Source organism: Amblyomma mixtum, chromosome 8, assembly GCF_055824585.1.
Source record: "Amblyomma mixtum isolate Tamu chromosome 8, ASM5582458v1, whole genome shotgun sequence".
NCBI lineage: Eukaryota > Metazoa > Arthropoda > Arachnida > Ixodida > Ixodidae > Amblyomma > Amblyomma mixtum.
Window position 1 is genome coordinate 132,982,160 of NC_143019.1, and position 18,844 is coordinate 133,001,003.

General features: G+C 44.9%; 1 protein-coding gene across 1 annotated transcript in view; it reads right to left on the reverse strand.

Moving 5' to 3' along the window:
* Window positions 1-18,844, reverse strand: part of LOC149334514 (thiopurine S-methyltransferase-like) — a 69,666-nt gene that overhangs the window by 19,289 nt on the left and 31,533 nt on the right. The window contains exons 3-6 of the mRNA XM_089556257.1: window positions 12,317-12,409; window positions 12,102-12,231; window positions 10,356-10,408; window positions 4,407-4,484 (exon numbers count right to left, since the gene is read on the reverse strand). Of these exons, the coding sequence (XP_089412383.1) occupies window positions 4,407-4,484; window positions 10,356-10,408; window positions 12,102-12,231; window positions 12,317-12,409 (354 nt within the window). The remainder of the gene's footprint in view (window positions 1-4,406; window positions 4,485-10,355; window positions 10,409-12,101; window positions 12,232-12,316; window positions 12,410-18,844) is intronic.

Here is an 18,844-nt window from a genome sequence, read left to right on the forward strand (position 1 = left end):
CCTGGGGGGCGACATCGTGCCGAACCCCGGACCAGATAGTTTGATTTCGGAGCAATTGAAGTTTATTGCCGCAGACATACAGGAAACAAAGAAGGGAAAAAATATAACAAATCAGAAGCTCAACGTTATTGAGAAGAAACTGGAAGAGATAGGAAGCCTTCAGGAAAAAGTCATGGAATGTGTAGAAAAAGTAACTGAATTGGAGCAGCGGCTGTTAGTAATGACAAAAAAATTGATGATTTACAAAATAGAAGCCAACTAAAACCTGATTGTTTTTGGCATAAAGGAGCAAGAAGAAGAGTCTGACGAACAACTTGAGACAATAGTAACAAAAGATATTCATGAAGATAAACTAAACGTGGCGGTATCAGGTATTGAAAGACCTGATACCGTCACGTTTAGTTTATCTTCAAGAATATCCAGGTATTGAAAGAGCCGCCGCGGTGACTCAGCGGTTATGGTGCTCGGCTGCTGACCCAAAAGACGCGGGTTCGATCCCGGCCGCGGTGGTTAAAATTTCTTTGCAGGAGAAATTCTAGCGGCCCGTGTACTGTGCGACGTCAGTGCACGTTAAAGAACCCCAGGTGGTCGAAATTTCCCGAGCCCTCCACTACGGCGTCTCTCATAGCCTTAGTCGCTTTGGGACGTTAAACGCCATAAACCAAACCAAACCAAACCAGATATTAAAAGAATACATCGACGCTGTAGACGAAAGGCAGACAATGAAGGCAAAGATAGACCGGTGATCTTTAGGTTACTAGACTACCGTGATAAAGTGAACATTTTAAAGCAGTGTTCTAAACTTAAAGGATCTACCTATTAGATTAGTGAAGATGTTTCATAAAGTGTCCGAGAGGTGAGGAAAAAGCTGTGGAATCGAACCAAAGAAAATCGTGACAGGAAAGAAAAAGTGAGGTTGACTTATGGTAAAGTTCTAATTAATGGTTGTCTTTTCGCCTGGGACAACGATAGCAATGACATCGTTGAACTAGAACCAAAAAACGAAGAAAGCGAAGTAGAGCACAGCATGGAACCACGGGCCACTCGGTCAAGGGGCCGCAAACGTTTATCAATCTAGACGTGCACAGTCTTATCAATGAATACGACGGTTCAGAAGCTTGTAATCAAGTCATGATGAATGAAGTAAAATGTAACGAAATATTAACAAACACGTCTTTTCGTTGTCTCCATGTGAATGCGCGGTCTGCTGAACTTGAGTATCTGTTTAATAAACTAAACAAGCTTGAAGTGTTTATGATTACGGAAACCTGGTACTCTTGTGATGAATAAGTAATTAATATGCCCGGGTACAACTCGTTCTTCACCAACCGATCATTAAATCGTGGTGGCGGTGTTTGTGCTTTAGTAAAAAAAGTGCATAAATTGTGACCTAGTGCCAAGATTTTTGTGTGTCACTTCTGACTACGAAATGGTTTGCTTAAATTTTCACCGTACTATTATTGCGGTTCGTTACCGGCCTCCTGATGGCCGCACTGCAGAATTCTTTTCTTTCGTTGACGTATTTTTGAATTTTGTGAACTATAACAACTTCTGTGTCATTCTAGGCAGCGATTTTAATGTAAACCTGCTTTCCGATAGTAACACAGCAAAAGATTTTATTTTGCTCCTCTCCGCAAACAGCTGCATTAACACAATTGGCGCGCCTACAAGAGTTACTATGTGTACATAATCATTCATTGACCTCTTTATTACTATTTTTGATGAAAAGAGCGTTGTGTCCGCTGTCTTTCATTATGACCTTTGTGACCATTTCCCAATATTGCTAGGGGTCAAACCCCGTATGAAGAACAAACAAGCCCGTGCTTGCTTTCATCAAACGATAACTGAGGAAAACCTTGCTCCTTTCAGACAGGCTGTTTCAGATGAAGCCTGGTCTGACGTGCTGTCTATGACAGACGTGGAAGCCACTTATCATAGCTTTCTTGATAAATTTAAAGTACGTTACACCGCACATTTTCCGTACAAGGCGCACGTAAGGCCTCGGAAAGGGCGCACGGAGTGGATGACGTCACAATTGCTGAAGGAGATACAATGTAAAGAAAAAATGCCATATGATGCCCGCATAAGTCAAATTAGCGATTCTATGTATCTAAGTCTAACTACGTGTTCCGAAGTATTCACTGCATTCATGAACATGAAGAACAGCAGATGCCACGATGCGGATGATTTGCAGATATGGCCTGTGAAGCATGTGTTAGATATTTTAGCCCAAATTTTAGCACATATATTTAATTTAAGTTTGGAATACGGAGTGTTCCCACAGCGCATGCAAATTGCTAAGGTGACAGCTTTGTACAAAAAAGGTGATAAGCTTTGCGTTTCAAATTGTAGGCCACTTTCCGTGCTGCCAATCTTTTCTAAAGGACTGGGAAAAGTTATCCACACGCGAATGTCATGCTTTTGTGACAAACACCAAATAATAACAGATTCGCAGTTTGGTTTTATCAAACATAAATCTACCGAGACAGCATTACTAAGCCAAAAAGAGTACCTCTTACAGTGTTTCGAGAAAAATAAACGTGCCCTTGGCGGCATTTTTATAGATTTTTAGCAGGCTTTCGACTGCATCAGTCACAATATACTTTTGACAAAACTGTTCGACTACGGCTTCAGGGGTCGTGTTCACGCGCTTCTTACCTCATATCTCGCACATCGCTTTCAGTTTGTGGAAATTAATAGCTATCGATCATCAGTAAAAACAATGATATCGTTAGTCAATGCCTGCATGCGAAGTGCGTTATGCATGCAGATGACGTCTCACTGTTTTTCTCATCAAGCGCATGTGAAGATGTGATAAACGAGGCCAACAGGACACTAAGTACACTCTATCAGTGGTCCCTTAATAATCCGTTGAAAATTAATGTAACTTAAACTGAGGCAATTATGTTCAAACCAAAAAAATAAAAACGTTATTCTACCATGCGATCTTAAGCTAGGTTTGGAAACGATAGAGATTGTAGATAATATTAAGATATTAGGGGTTCATTTCAACAGCCAGCTAAGCTTGGACAATCATGTTAACGCTGTCATCAGTAAGCTTTCTCGTGTCACAGGTATCATTAACCGGCATCGTCACTTACTTCTATGCAAAGTTAAACTTCTCCTATATAATTCGCTCTTTATGTCCAAAGTGAACTATGCGCACTTAGTTTCGGGAACAACTACAGGTACCAATAAAAATAAGATTTATGTTTTACAGAATAAGGCTGTGCGTGCAGTACTTAATGTCGGTTCTCATATAAACACATGCGATTTATACCACCAGTTCAATGTCATAAAAGTATCTGAAATGTATAATGTTAGGCTAGCTAAAAGATACAAGAAGGACATAAAACAAAATATGAATTACTTGCGTGAGATGGCACACCTTTTACTAAATGTACAAGTTTATCCTAGCAGACACAGCGAACTGTGACATATTCCAACCTGCCGCACAATATATGGTACACATAGTCTATCAAACACGTTGCCCCGTCTTTTAAATAAGTTTCAAAGTGCACAAGTTGATCTTTCACGTGCATGCCGCCAAGTTATACACGATGTATGTGCCACTTTATAGATTCACTGCTTCTTTATCTCTTTCGTTTCCGTATAGTGTTGACCTGATTTGAGTAACCGAATTCCTGTTGTTCGATGACGTGTATTTTTCTGTTTCCTTTTTTTGTTACCATTTTTTGTTGTACACTTCATTCCTTGTCATTTTTCTAATAATACGCAAAATCATTTTTGATAACTATTGTTTGCATTTTGAGATGCTACTTGTGTAAAACATTTATATGTTACCTGCTGGCCTGCAATGTAGGGGCCGAGGGGCACGTCTAGCCACAGTTTCTGGCTTTTTTCCCTCGGCCCTCACCATGTGTACATGGAAAATTATATTGAAATTGAAAAATTGAAATTGAGTGGATAATTACAAAGTGAAAAAGGGAGCGTAGAGCCTTGGGGTGCTGGCCAACGTTTCGATAGGAGGTCTTGTCTACCTCTGGACACAGCTTTCATCATCGGCGGAGCATAAAAAGGATCTTCCGTCCGAGGAGGAAGGCACGGTGAGGGGGAGGGGGTGTTTGTGAAGGTGGTTAGGGTTTATCTCCGTGCACAAAGGAGAAGTTCAGCTAAAAGGAAGTCATTGGTGTGGAGCCTGGGGAGAAAGTGGACTTGGGATTTGAAGGCTGTATCCTGATGCGACACGTGGCTTCGCTGAACTGTGAAACTCAGATAAGAGAATTAATCAGCATGACCGAACGAAATGGCGAAAAGCAATCAAACGAAAATGAAAAACGGGGCCCAGTTCCCCGTCTTCTTTAACCGCTTTCTAGGAACTCACGCCCATTTTTCTTTCTTCACGTTCTTTTTTTTTTGCCTACTGAGAAGAGAGAGTGACTCACCTGTGGCGCTCTTCATGCGATGCCATGATGCACAGCGAAGCACGGTCCCACACCACATCCATCGGGGGCGGCTGAGAACTGGGAAGAGGACATAATGAAGACTACGGTCTGGGTACAAGAAAATTGTTCTTCGCAATTTCTTACCCATGGTAAGAAGGGTTGTACGAGAAGGCGCAGCAGAAGCTGCAGCAGTGCTATGGTTTTTCAGAAAATGTGCAGGGCAAAGTGAAACGGCTACTTATACTTGTAACCCATCCATCCAGTTAGTAATCTATGAAAACATATTTTCATGCCCCAAACAGCAACCGCAGTAGAAGAGGAAGCACTGTAAAAGAGGACGAGTCTGAAGATGCTCTAAGGACGTTCTTTTGGCTGCCTGCTCCATTTGCCTAGTCCACCCAGCATTCGCCTATAAATAAACCCATTTCATCTGCAACAATATTTGCTGGAGTTCGGCTGTGTACGCCGTCCTGGAACCCCTGGTCCTTCGTCGCAGCAGCCTCCTAGCTGCCTTGTCGCCCCTCCCTTCAGAAGACAGTGCCATGCCCACTCAGAAGGTTCAGACTCAATCTCCTGGAGCACCCAGTGCTTGCCCGCCGCATCGTTAACCCGGCACGTTTACCGCTGAATCTGACAAAGACCTTGAAAACTGGCGGACTGATTACCAACAAGTGAGCATGTATAACCGCTGGGATCTGAAGATTCAGCGGAGTATTTTCGTCTTCTTTCTCGCCGATGCCGCCCTTCTGTGGTTTGAGAACCATGAGGACAGCTTGGCCACTTGTATGTTGTTTTTGGATGAAATTAACAAGTGGTTCGCCGATATCACGGCCAAGAAAGCAGTCACTTGCGCAAAGTGCTCAGGTCCTGGCTGAGACATGCACGAAATAAATCGAAGTGCGCCGACGCTGTCGGCTTGTCAACAGAAATATGAATAACTGACAAGGACAAAGTTGGCCACCTTCTAAAAGGTTTTGCCGAAGATGGGTACTGCATTCTTGTCACCACACAAAACAATGCCTGTATTGAGAATGCGATGCAGCCTTGTCGTGCACTTCACCACTCAAGTCGCGGCGGATTTCCCCAAATTTTGGTCCGCTGTGCAACGCCAGAAGTGTTGCCAGCGTCGATCTTCCTGTATCTGAGGATATCGCCTCAGTGGTCCGGCGGGTCGTGTGCGAGGAGCTGACCTCTCAGCTTCATAGTATCACTCACGGTCATGCGTGCCACCCATGCTCCCTGCTCCTAGAGGAGCCCATTACCTGGCCTCGTCGCAAATAAGAGTAGCCGCGCAATGCTTACGGCGCAGGAGATAGGGCCTTCTCTTCCGAACCTCGACCTCAACCTGGCCAATACCTGCCTGATGGCCTACCCGCGTCTATGCCCCCTGAATCACCTCGACGGGCACCTGCAGGATATTCTCGGTGGACATGGCCGCCTTTCTACTCCGACGACAACAGAGAGACGCTGGTTTGTGGCAGTTGCGGCCGCAGCGGACACATCTCCCGCTATTACTGTCCGTGCCGTCGAACTGGGCAGCCTTCCGAACAACGCCATTTCCGCTTCCGAGACAACACACCATGGCCGCTTCAACGCTCCGTGCATCTCCAGCTGGGCGTCGCGCCACCGCCACGATTTCTGCCGCGCGAATATCGTCGAAAAAAACGTCGCATGTATTCCGGGCTTAAGGCGATTGTGTGAGCGCACGCTGTGATTCCAGAAGACCCAGGACAGTTGGCAGTGTAGAATTCACAATTGCACCTCCTTCATTGTTCTGTCTCATCCCTTGGTTTGCGTGTCTGTTCATGTGAGTTTAACGTCCCAAAGGAGTCATGCTATGAGGAACGCCGCAGTGTAGAGCTGTAGAAATTTCGACCAATTGTAGTTCTTTGACGTGCACTGACATCATACAGCACACGGGACTCTAGAATTTTGCCTCCATATAAATGCGACCACTGAGGGCAGGATCGAATCCGCGTCTTTCAGGTCACCAGCTGAGGGTCATAACCACTGAGCCACTGCGGTGGCTTCATTGCTGCGTTTGACTACATTGCTGCGAAGGACTACAAGTTTCTCTGGATGAGGAATGGTAAAATCTTCGCTAGGAAGATTGAAGGCGCTCCACTGATTAAAGTTGAGACAGAGAATGACTTGGCCAAGTTAATCTAATGGCTTATTTTGAATCATTCGCGGAATGTGACAAAAACGTGCAGAGTGCGATCACTGAAGACGGTCTAAGTCGAGAAATAAGCATACTACACATAAACATACGAAGCATAAGAAAGCACTGGGTTCAGCTATGTGTGTACTTGTCGACCAGGGAGGCTACTGAAGTGATCGTATTAATTGAAGTAAATTTGGATGACAGCAGACAGACTTGCTATGGCTTGGATGGTTATCAAAAGTTCGTGCTACGCCGTGAAAACAGAAGAGGCCGAGGAATATCCATCTTTGTGAAAAACACATGGATGTGTTTTAGGATTGATGTCAACTTTGACCACGCAGAAGTTATAGTGCTGTCTATCAACAAAAGAGAAGTTGCATACAGACTGTGGATTATACAGACCGCCTGGCAAGAATTCAAACATGTTTTTCAATGAACTGAATCCTTTTCTTCAAAGGCATATGAATGAAAAAAGACATTTTGGTTGGAGACCTCAATATTGATACTCTTCAAGAATCTAGAACAGCAGCAGCTGATTACCTTAATTTATTAGCGGAATATGGGCTTACTAATGTAATAAATGCTAACACGAGGGAAGAGTAATTAGGACAGAGAATCACGAGAACATGCATTGACCACATTGTGTTTAGGTGGGCATAACAATCATATAGGTCAGGCGTGATCAATGTCAAATTAGCTGACCATTATTTATAGCAGCCGTAATATTCTCAGAAAGAAATAACGATGGTGTGGGAAGCCGCGCAAAACGGACTCGTTTAGTTAATAAAAGAGTTGATGGAATAATCAAAAATATTAATTTTAAATCTCTGTTTGCTCTTGACCATTTAAATGCATACAAGCAACTAGTTGACATATTTCAAGGCATTTATCATCGTGCGTCTATTTCTCTCTCCCTGCGGCAAAGAAAGCCGCACCATAAATCGATTACTCTTGAAATAATGAATCTCTGCTACTTAAAAGACCAGGCTTGGCAAAGATGCTGAAAATAACCAGAAGATGTTGAAAAAAGACGAGAGTTTCGTATATTGCGAAATCTTGTCACTGCAAAAATACGACAGGCTAAAAGGCGATACTTCTTACATCAATTCACAGTTTTCAAGCACGACGGGAGGAAGACATGCAGCATTGCAAATGAACTAATGGGCGGAAGAAAACAGGTCAGCATTGAGGGTACAATCAAAAAGAACTTTCCCAACCAAAGCGCGCAGGTGATATGTGAAAATGTTCAACGATACGTTGGCACGAGCCGCGGAAAAGCTAAGAGAACGAAATGGTCGCAACGCTGACGAAAACAAGCCAGTACGCGCATACCCACACAAAGCCTTTCTACCACCAATATCTGAAACAGAGCTTTGGAACATCATGAGGCAGATGAAGCTTACAAAACCACCGGGAATAAATAAGGTATGATTTCGCGACTTATATTTCAATTTCAATAAGCTGAAAGATTTGATGCTAAAGATATTAAATGGCATATTTGTAACCTGCCTTATACCCCAAGAGCTGAAGATATCCATCATAACGCCTATTAATAAAAGCGGTAAAAAAAGATGACTACACGAACTACAGACCGAGCGCAGTTTTGTGCTGTTTAGCACAAATAATGGAAAAACATATCGCTTGTGTGATGCAGTCGTTTTGTGAAAGATTTTCCCTGCATAATCCAGCCCAATTTGGTTTCACGAAAAACAAAAGCACAACAGTACTCCTGGAAGAATTTTCAGATTATGTTCATACTGTGCTCGAAAATAATCGTGCCGCTTTAGGTCTTTTCAAGAATCTCAGCAAAGCATTTGATACCGTAGATCATGCCCTAGTGATAAGCAAGCTAAATAGCTTAGGCTTTCGAGATAAATTCAACAAGTTTTTTGGTAATTACTTTTCCAATCGATTACAGTGCGTTCTAATTGACAATGAGTATAGTAGCAATAAAATAATAAAATACGGGGTACCCCAAGAGAGCACCTTAGGACCAATACTTCTTTACATATATGTTATTGACATGAGTGATTTCAAAGTACCTGTACAGAAAGAATTCACTCTCAGGAAATAGAAAGATACATTAAGCCCAGAGTTTTTACAAACTACGCATAAAAAACTAGAAACTATTCTGTCCCTGCGCTATTTAACGAACTTTACAACGACCTGTACAGTATTGAGCAAAGGAAAACAATGCTGAAAAGCATTAGAAAGTGGTGCTTAGCAACAATGCAAAAAAAAAACATTTTTTTAGGGCTATGCATATGTGAACGGTTCCTATTTGCACACCTCATGTGTCTTGATGTACTTATCAACTATTACTGGCCTTTTCTCTTCTTTTCTCATTTTTCTCTTTTTTTTTCGTGACGAGCAGGACACAATCCTCCTATCTGATCACTGCTTTGGGTTACAAATTTTCTGAAGATGTATTCACCAACTGCCAGGTCAGCCAACAAGCGCTTTTTGCTTAGGCTGACCAGCACACTTATGTGTATGAAAAAGTTGTGAATATATTGTATTGTATTTCACTTTACAACGTCGTCAGCGTATGTTCTTTCGAGCAGCCCATTTAGTTTTTTAGTTTTCATTCTCAGCCAGCACAACCAAAATTGTTTTTATTTCTTTTTCTGTCTTTTGATAACAGCGCTGAAACTTTCTCAGAGACGCTGGGAGTCTCTACGCGTGAGGAGGAAAATAAGGAGGTAGTTTCGACGCATTCTTAGCATATGACATACAAAATGGGAAGATAGGGTCTCGAGGGGCATACAATTGATGAGAGGACTAAAAATAAGCTATAGGCGGGTTTAAACCTGTAGGGAATTCTTTACCTGAACCCGATTATTTGCAGCGTGCGCCTTTTCCATCTTTTCTTTCGGTCTCCCCAAGTTGCTTCATTTGCTGTTGTGCACATATGATTTTGTAGTCGTTAGAACGTTTGCTAAAATGCCTCAAGATTCAGTATGCGTTTTTTTTTCCTTCTTCATTTTTCAGTTGTGTAAAAATTGAAGAAAAGTGGTGATCCTGATATGCTGATTGTGCGGTGGTACGTATATTGTGTATAAAATTGATTATACACGAGTCTGCTCCATGTGTTCATTTCAGCACACTACATACCTTAAGAAGATGGTTTGGTTTATGGGGTTTAACGTCCCAAAGCGACTAAGGCTATGAGAGACGCCGTAGTGGAGGGCTCCGGAAATTTTCGACCACCTGGGGTTCTTTAACGTGCACTGACATCGCACAGTACACGGGCCTCTAGAATTTCTCCTCCAAAGAAATTCTAGCCGCCGCGGCCGGGATCGAACCCGCGTCTTTTGGGTCAGCAGCCGAGCACCATAGCCGCTGAGCCACCGCGGCGGCCATACCTTAAGAAGAGCTAGAAAACTAGTGGTGTGATTTTCCACGGAGCATGAAATATTGCACTAATGACCAAAATGATGACGTCGTGTTGTACAACAAAAAGAAAGAACTGCGTAAAACCAAAGCCGAGAATTTAGGAAGCAACCTTTTGAGCCCTTCTCTGGGACACGCGACTTTATGGAGACTGCTGGTTGTGGGAAGGTTTTTTGGATATGTTCGGGTAAGATGAGCACCTTCTGGGCAGAACGCCAAAATGCCGATAGGTTATTTTGGAGCTATTGTGAGGGGATTTTGTGTCTGCTGGGTTTGGATTTAAGCACTGTAATATAAGCTGTAAAAGCAAGTGGACAGCCCCTTAACACCTTTACGACCACCATCGCCCGCTACCATTGCATGAGCTGGTAAGAAGACGTCCGATATCTCACCTGAGGAAAGCAAATATATCGGTGCAGTGCAGAGTGAGTAGGCCGTCCGGAGTCTGTGAAAAGAATGGCGACTGCCTCATCATCTTGATACTCAGTGTGCGCCCCAAAATGTATTAATGCTCAACGGTAGCGTTGTGGCCGCGTGAATTGTCAGCTTGTAGAACAACGCGCGCCCTATACTATTTTTCAACCAAGTGCCCTCACTCGCAATATCACATCCTTTTCTGAAAAGGGAAAGGGGAGATGTCCTTTTATCTGTATGGGCGCGAACGCGAGGAGCGAGTCGGGAGAGATACTCTCCTAGGGAATGCATCATTGTAGCCTCTCAACAACTTCCCTTCACACTCTATCTCGAAAGGTGGTGGTGCGTGTTGGGGCTTCTGGTTTACGTAGATTATGGGGCACCTCTCCTTACCTCTTCGATAAAAGATATAGTGGAGGGCGACGCACTCGTCTCCCTTCGCGCTAAAACCTTCAGTCAGCTGATACGCGAGTGAAAAAGTGAAAACGTTATCTAGGGACGAGAGTTCTTGGTTGGAAGAAACCTTCCTGTAATTAAGCTTTCCTGCAATTGTGGAAGTTGTGAATTGCTTGAAGAAATAGAAGTTACTGGCCGTGTCCTTATGAGTTTGGTATAGCCCTATAGCCTGCAGCTGATTTACAAAATTGGAGTTAGAATACCGTGTTCATCTACTGAACAGTCTTAATTAATGCTTCAAAAAGTACTGGTTAACTAGGCTCTGCGCTTCTAGTATTCATATATTATGCCCACGCCGAGGCACCCGCCGTCAGGACCGCGCAAGTTCTCTTGCTCTCACCCTCTCCCGATTGTTATTTTTCTAGTGTCTCCTGAAAATTTCTAAGCCAGGTGTTTATAGATTTTCATAAAAGTTTCGAAAGTGGGATGAGGAAATAGAGGACGGTTTCGTGGCATCGTTTCCTAGCGTGATCTTCCATGGACATTTTTCTTTGCGGCTAGAAGGAGCAGATGGCTTCTATTTCGTTTTAAGCGCTGTGCCCAGAACTGGCACAGTGCTCACTCGTTTCGGCTGTTCTATCCAGCACGTAAAAACCTCTATGACAAATGTGGGGATAGAAAAGACACTTTGGCCATTACACAGATAAAGCTTTTTGTGGTTAGAAGCTTAACTTTATTTTCAGGTGTCAATGAAGAGTTTCCTTTCGCAAGACACGGCGCCCAGAATGTTACTGTAAGATGTTGGTAACTCATTTTTGCAAGCAATACTGCTACGTTGAATTCTGCCAAACATTTCTTTGCTAAAGAGGCATTACCGTTTAATTATTGCATATCTCAATATTCTTCGAAATACGCGCAGCCACATTATGACTCTTACGACGATTTAGCGCTAAGGCACATGAGAAAACGGGGAAAATGCACGACACGAACGTGCATGGCCAGATTCTCCTAATTTTTAATGTCATCGGAAAGGTCACTTTTCGACTGTCTTCTGGAGGAGCTTCTACGCAAAACACAGTTCTACCAATGGACTATGAAAGTAAAACTTGAAAACCTACATGTTATTCTTATAATCAGTTTTTTTTATTTTATCTGTAGCGACGATTTTCCCAAACTGCAACGCTTATTGACTTCGCTTAGCTACATCTAACTAGGAGTTACTCCAGGCGGCTTTCTCACCTTCTCATATGGCTAAGACGCGTGCGACACTGAAGATGCAGCAACCTTAATTGCGTAAACAAGTCAAGAACCAAAAAAATTGGGATTACCTGAAAATTCTTGCATTCGGTGTCCGAAGAGTGGCTTTCGACCATAGGGAGGTTGTTCTCGTAGAAGAAATCGCGCAGAGGTTTTTCGGCGATTTCAACTCCAACAACTTGGTGGCCGTGCTCGTAGAACCTGCAAACGAATATGCGCGTACCGCAACCATACCCTCACGGTACCACGGTAAACGCCGGAATGAAATTTTGAAGTGCTTTCGTACCATTTCATCTCCGGCATCTTTCCACATAAAGGAAAAAAGACACGCAGCTGCTTTCCCACGTTAGTGAATTGATGCCCGATCTTCTTTAGGTACCTGCAAATATATTACAAGAAAAAAAACGTGACCATCCAGAATGCCGGGCAGTGTTTAGCTCGCAGTGGGAAGTGATTGAAATCAACGAAATGTAACCTTCGTTAACTGTAAAGTCGAATCAAAGAAGCCAAGTTCTAACCAATGGTTGTCTAACAGAAAGGATTACAAAGTGTACCAGCATTCAGTAACTCAGCTGTGTCCATATTTACAGCTCTCTTAATTATGGTGACCTGAAATTACGACGGTATGGCTTAGTGACTGTGCGACGCTTTGCGCTAAGTTAACAGCGCGAAAGGATTGAGACATGAGGAAGTGTGCAGTTTGAAGTCAAAACAGTGTCAGCAATGTACTAGCCAAGAGCGCCTCTTTACTTTTATTCACGAAACTTGTTGAGCAAAACTATGGCAACGAGCTCTTAAATCAAAACACAAATCCGCTTTCTCGAATATTATGGCAATATAAGCATGTAGAGAAATATTCTAAAATCGCTTCCCCTCGTGAAAATAAGAGGTAATAATATGTGGTTCAAAGCTATTAACGCACTACCCATGCGTCCGACTGTTTCCGAAAATGTGACATTAAAAAAAATGAGATAAGATTTCAAGAACCAGTGGCGCACCGCTGCATCGAAATGGACACCGTCTTTCTTGTGAACAAGCAATTTCTTGCCAGAAGATATGATGGTAGAATTAAAACTCGAGAGCTCTACAAAGGAAACACTCAAGCATAACAAATGCACTGATTATCAAACGTAGCCGGGCCGGTAGCGTTCGTAAATTAGGCTAACCACTCAACCTTTCACCACGCAGAGGTGAATAAAATACTCGTTTGTGGACAGCGCACAACCAGCTACAGAGGTTAAGGCCATTTCACCATAACCGTAGTGGAAAGCTGACGCTGAAGAAGGTTTCTTGACAAATGTAAATTTAAATGAAATGGCCATATGACTCATTCAATGTGGCGGTTCGGACTGCTCCGAAGAAACATTGGAAGCTAGCGGTGTAAATGTTAATTGCGTGCTGCCTGTTCTTGTGGAAGGGCTCGTTTATTCATTGCTGAAAGTTTATTCATTGCTGGAGGGCCGGGGTGTGGGGGGGGGGAGGGGCGGAGGGGGGAGGACTCTGTAGAGGACTATGGCAGCTGTGCAGTCGTTATAGATATCTTTCAGTATTTTCACATAAGACTCTTTCACGCCCTGATTCCGCAATGCCTGCATGAATGGTGTGGTTTCAACAAAGTCAATTGCTTTCCGTAATCATGAAGTCTATGCAGAAACGCAAGGTACAGATAGAAAGAAGCACCAGACTCCCTTGACACACACATTCTTTCGTCGCACGCCAAATCGTGCCTTACCCAACAGTTCCCCCATTACACTTCTCTCCGGTAGCGTGGGCCATTACAGCGGTGAGGCTATACCACTAAAAAAATATAGAAACGAAGTCAAACAATTGTCTACTTCACTGCACTCGAGAAACAATGTCATGCCGCCCAGAGATGTTTGCACGGTTTGAAGCCTCTGAAGCAGCTTATTTTAGAGCAAAATCGCTACTTCACACGGTCAAACCCAACCACGATGTTTGTGCGAACCTTGACCTTGGAGGAGACCTTGCTTAACCTACAGAAATATTATAATTGTTGCCGCCACTGGGATTCGAATAGATTCGCTTCACTGGCCACAGCACGACAGCACTATCCTATCGCCACAGAAGACCACGCCTCGTGTTAAACTGCTACACACTCTCGCCCTGTACACTGCACACGGTTGTCTTCATCCATCTGCGGCGCGAACACATCAGATCAGCTCAACTGCGAAAAGAGCTTAACATGAGGTTAATACCGTCGCCAGTCGTGGCGATGACTCAGCGAAGCAAAAACAAGAGCCATCCAGGCCGAACACATGGATTCGCTCCTCTTATTGGTCCAGCTACGTCAAAACCCTCCCGCTTTTTGACCAACTAGTCGGATAATCGATCGCGGCAGCCTGCGCTGGGTAATATTTCCAACAGGCGCACTTCCACCGGTTCTCCCTCGCGCCCCGTGCGGACTGGCCCCTTATGCAGACGGTTGACGTTCCCTCTGGACGGTGTTGACTACACGTACGTGGATGATAACGTCTTGGTAATTTGTTGTTTAGCCTAATTCAAGAAGAAATTCTTCTGAAACATTTATTATTTTTTAAACATGAACGAAAAACTTTATAAGTGACTGATTGCCATGAAGAAACGTAAAAAAATCATCTGATAGCCACGTCGTTTGAATGCCGTTATCCTTGCCAGACTAAACTAACAAAGGGTTTGGGAGCAACACAGGCCGCCTTCCTTGCTTCCTCGGGACCGCCTGCACCATTTGCCAAGAGGCGCTGGTTTGCCGCCTCACCCGGCAGTCGCAGGGCTAAAAAATAGATCTCTCATTAAGGTATGGATCTGGACTACTTAGCAAACTATGTTTGGCGGTAAGAGAGCAGAAGGACACAGACGAGTGAACAAGACAGACAAGCTCTCATCCCTGCTGCTGTCATCGAGAGGAAAAAAAAGAAAGCTATACTTCATGCCTGCCCAGAAACACGCATGCCGGAATTACTGTTCGTGCAAACGAAAGCACTTTTTTTTTCGCCAAAAGTGGTTCGTTTAAAAGCAATACGAAAAGGAAGCAAGTGAAATCACAACTGGGGAAAAAAGGCTTCTTTCAATGGCGTTAAGCAGCCACGACTTTGGTTACTAGCGCGTTGGAGATGGGTATAACGTCGCCAGGATGTGGTACCGCAAAGAATTAAGGGGAAGGGGGGGGGGGGGGGAGGGGGCGAGCGGTAGAGTTTTTTTGTGGCCTAAAGAAAAAATAAATAAACGGAACAAAATATTGCTGGCTTGCTGGGAAACAACTTTTGCTTCATGGTCTGCGGAACGTACTCGGCAAATTTTCATTCAGCCTGGCAGGTTTTAACGCTCGGCTTTCAAATTTACACGCCTACGTCATCGGCGCACGTTCTTCTGGTTTGGCCGACAAAACATCGGACTCCTGACTGCGCGGTGCAGAAAGGGCGGTGCGTAACGAGGCGTGCTTAATCGGGAGCAGAAACGCAGCGGGGCAGGCTCTAAACACACAAACTGAGGCGAAGCGGGCGACTGCGCTCAATGGGCCACACCTCTTTTCTTGAAGCGGGCTCGTGTTCTGTGAGCAATGAAATAGTCGGAGATATATGCTAAGTGGGCTATTGTGTTCCCGGGTGTTCTGCCCGCACCAGAAAAACAGCAGCTATATTGCTCCGCTCGGGGCAGCGGTCGCATAGAAATTGCACGGGAATCGCAGGCAAAGAGAGACGGCTGGAAACAAACAAACAACTCCAAAATATGCGAAGTAAGGCATGCGAAGCACTTGCACTTCAGAACAATTTATGATGCAGGCCGAGGTATGCACCGTTCTCCGTCTTAGCCCCGCACCCAGGTCGTCGACAGCGCGCCGACTAACTTCCTCCTCTCTGGCCTGTGCGATCGGCGGTGCCGTATTTTTTCAGTGTGCTCGCTTGGCACTTGATGCATTTTTCTGACGTTTTTCCTCTTTTGTGGATTTAGCTCCACGACAACGAACTCCAGATACACTGAGAACCATTGCGTCGTTCGGAAGCAAGTACTGAAAGCAAAAAAAAAATGGAAATAGAAACATGCGAAGCTCATGGTCCGGCGCGCCGGCACTGTGGTGGCAGGCCTTTTAAGCTGCATCGATTTCCGGAGGACAATGAGCAGCGACTACTTCGGGTTGCAAACATTAACAGGAAAGAATTCTGGCCTTCATCGTCATCTCGCGTCTGCTCGGAAGGCTTCGTCGGTGGGAAACGGGCAAACCTAAACACAACGCCAATTTTTCATACTGGGTACGAATGAGAGGGATAGTTACTGTTTGTAGCAGAAACTTATACCTTGAAATCCAATTTTACTCAAGTGAAAGTTGCACGGCGATGCGTCCACAGGGAAGCTGATGTGCCGACAAAAAGAAGAAAAGATTGTACTAAAGGCCGGTCGACGAACGCTGGCTTCTTGTACTTTGATTACACAGTAGTCTAATCTGGACTCAATTTTTTAAACTAAACTCGCAAAAGCAAAACGGAGAAGCCACAATAGATGTGCCTGGCGTGTTTCGACGCAACTTTTCACAGCAAGTGTTTTTATCCGAAAGTATTCAATCTTACGATCGCAGCATTGCCTAACGACTCAAAAAGCAACGCAATATTCGTAGAACGGAAGCGCCATATTGGATCGGCCATGATTAATCCACAGCCGCAGTAATGATTGGTGTGTAACATAAAAGCTAATTCTGAAGACGAATTAAGTATAATTCCGAAGACGTATGCACTGAGGGTGGGAGTGCGCTCAGTTTGCGCAAATTTCCTGTCGCACACTTTCGATGAGAAACAAAACAGCCAGTGCAGAGCGAATGTCCATCTCTAAGGCGTCGCAGGCTTGTCGAGCTGTTTCTTCGCACGGTGTATAATCGGAATATAACAATCTGGGAAGCGTTCAAAGCACTAAGTCGTCACTGACCTCCAATGCTTATTACAGGCACAACCGACTGTTGCGATTCGACGAGCACTGTAGCTACGTTGCTACCCGAAGATCCGGGTATGTCTCAGCGAACGTTACACAACCTGAATCAATCATTTTCCCATCATGCGCACTGCAGCACCGAAATTAAATCTCACTATGAAGAAAATAGCTATCGTTGACTTACATGCGAATGCACAAGTGCGAGATCTCACCTTCCAACATTGCAACAATGATAGTGCCCAGATCATAAGCGGCGCTGCGAATGCAAGATGGCAGCGCCCCAGTGAGGTGGCGTATAATGCGTAACTTTAACTTGGCATCTTCATAACTACTGAAATTAGCAGCCGTCAAAGACGACTTATGCGATTGCATAAAGAACCAGAAGCTGTCTCAAGCTGACTTTGATGAATATGCGACCGTAGCTCGTAATAAGCAATCTTGAATGCTAGGAAAGTACTCAATATTGTTACGAAGAAGACGAAGCCCGCAGTGGCGCGGGATTCAGCCCTAGGACATCATCATCGTCATCACAGAGCGCTCGCACTAGGCTAACGGCCATTAAATCATCTCTTGTCCATCGTTCACCACGCCTCATTGTTCGGCTGGCCGCCACATTTGGTTTGAGTTGCGGGGGTCCCTTCATCGCCATCCTGGTTCCGGAGCTTCGGCGTCCTGCGCCTGCCGTGGACGTCGGTAGTGAGTGCCTGGTCCCCGCCGCCCGCCGTGCCCCTGCCCGCCCGACCTGAAACCACCTCGCCGCTCACCCCAGCCCCGTCCCCCGCCCGGACCACAAGACACGACGAACTGGCGACGTTGCCGCGACCATAATGACCCGACCGACCCAAGACGCTGCCCACACATGAGAACACCGCCCCCCTGCCCCTGCCGTTCGGTGCGTCCAAGGAACTCGGCCGTCAGCTCCTGGCACCATACGGCCCGGATGCTTCGTGGACCGGGACTCAATCGCCTATCATCTCATCCACCGTGGTGGCCAGCACTTCACCACCTTGCCACTTCTTTTCTGCCCTGGAAGCCATCGCTGAATCACGCATCCATTCGTATATGTCATCTTCAGTTTACGATCGGGACGATCGCTCGGTGGCCTCGGGTAAAAAAGTCAGGGGGCACTTTGACTGTTTTAAGTGCGTAGAGGCGAAGCGTTTTCCGCACCACTTTGCCTATGTGACACTGGTGACGTCACCACTGGATCACGTCACACATAATTGATGACGAAGTAACGACAAATTACTAAGTGACTAATTACTGATTTATTTCTGAATACTAATTGACCTCTAATTAATGACGCTTAAGCTTCGCCTTTAGGAGTCGAACGCGGCAGCGTGTTGTATCGCTGCCAGGGAGTCCACGGAACGCCGCCATCCGTTCGGCGCGATGCCTTGCCCTTTGAACGCAACGCTTTTTGAGGAAAGAAAATGGCGCTTTAATTCTCATTCATCTCGGTGGACACCTAACCGCACCATACAGGAAGGGAGGAAGTAGAAGTGAAAGAAGAAATAGGGGCCGTAATGAAGAAACTGAAAATTGTATTTGAGGAAAGAAAATTACGCAGTAACTGTCTCACATATCTCGGTGGACACCCGTCAAAATGCGGACACATCTGTCGACACGGCTGTCGACACGGCTGCCGACACGGATTGCTAACGACAGCATGAGGAATTAAAGGCTTTCGCCCTAAAATATGTTACGAAGAAGACGAAGCTGGCAGTGGCGCGGGACGGAGCGCTCGAGCTAGGCCTGCGGCCATTAACTCATCTCTTATCCATCGTTCATCACGCTTCATTCTTCGGCTGGCCAGGTAACAATATGTAGTACAGCATCCGCCTCAACAGAGTGAACTGAACATGCTAAGCCTGTTATGAGCATATAACAAGTATTC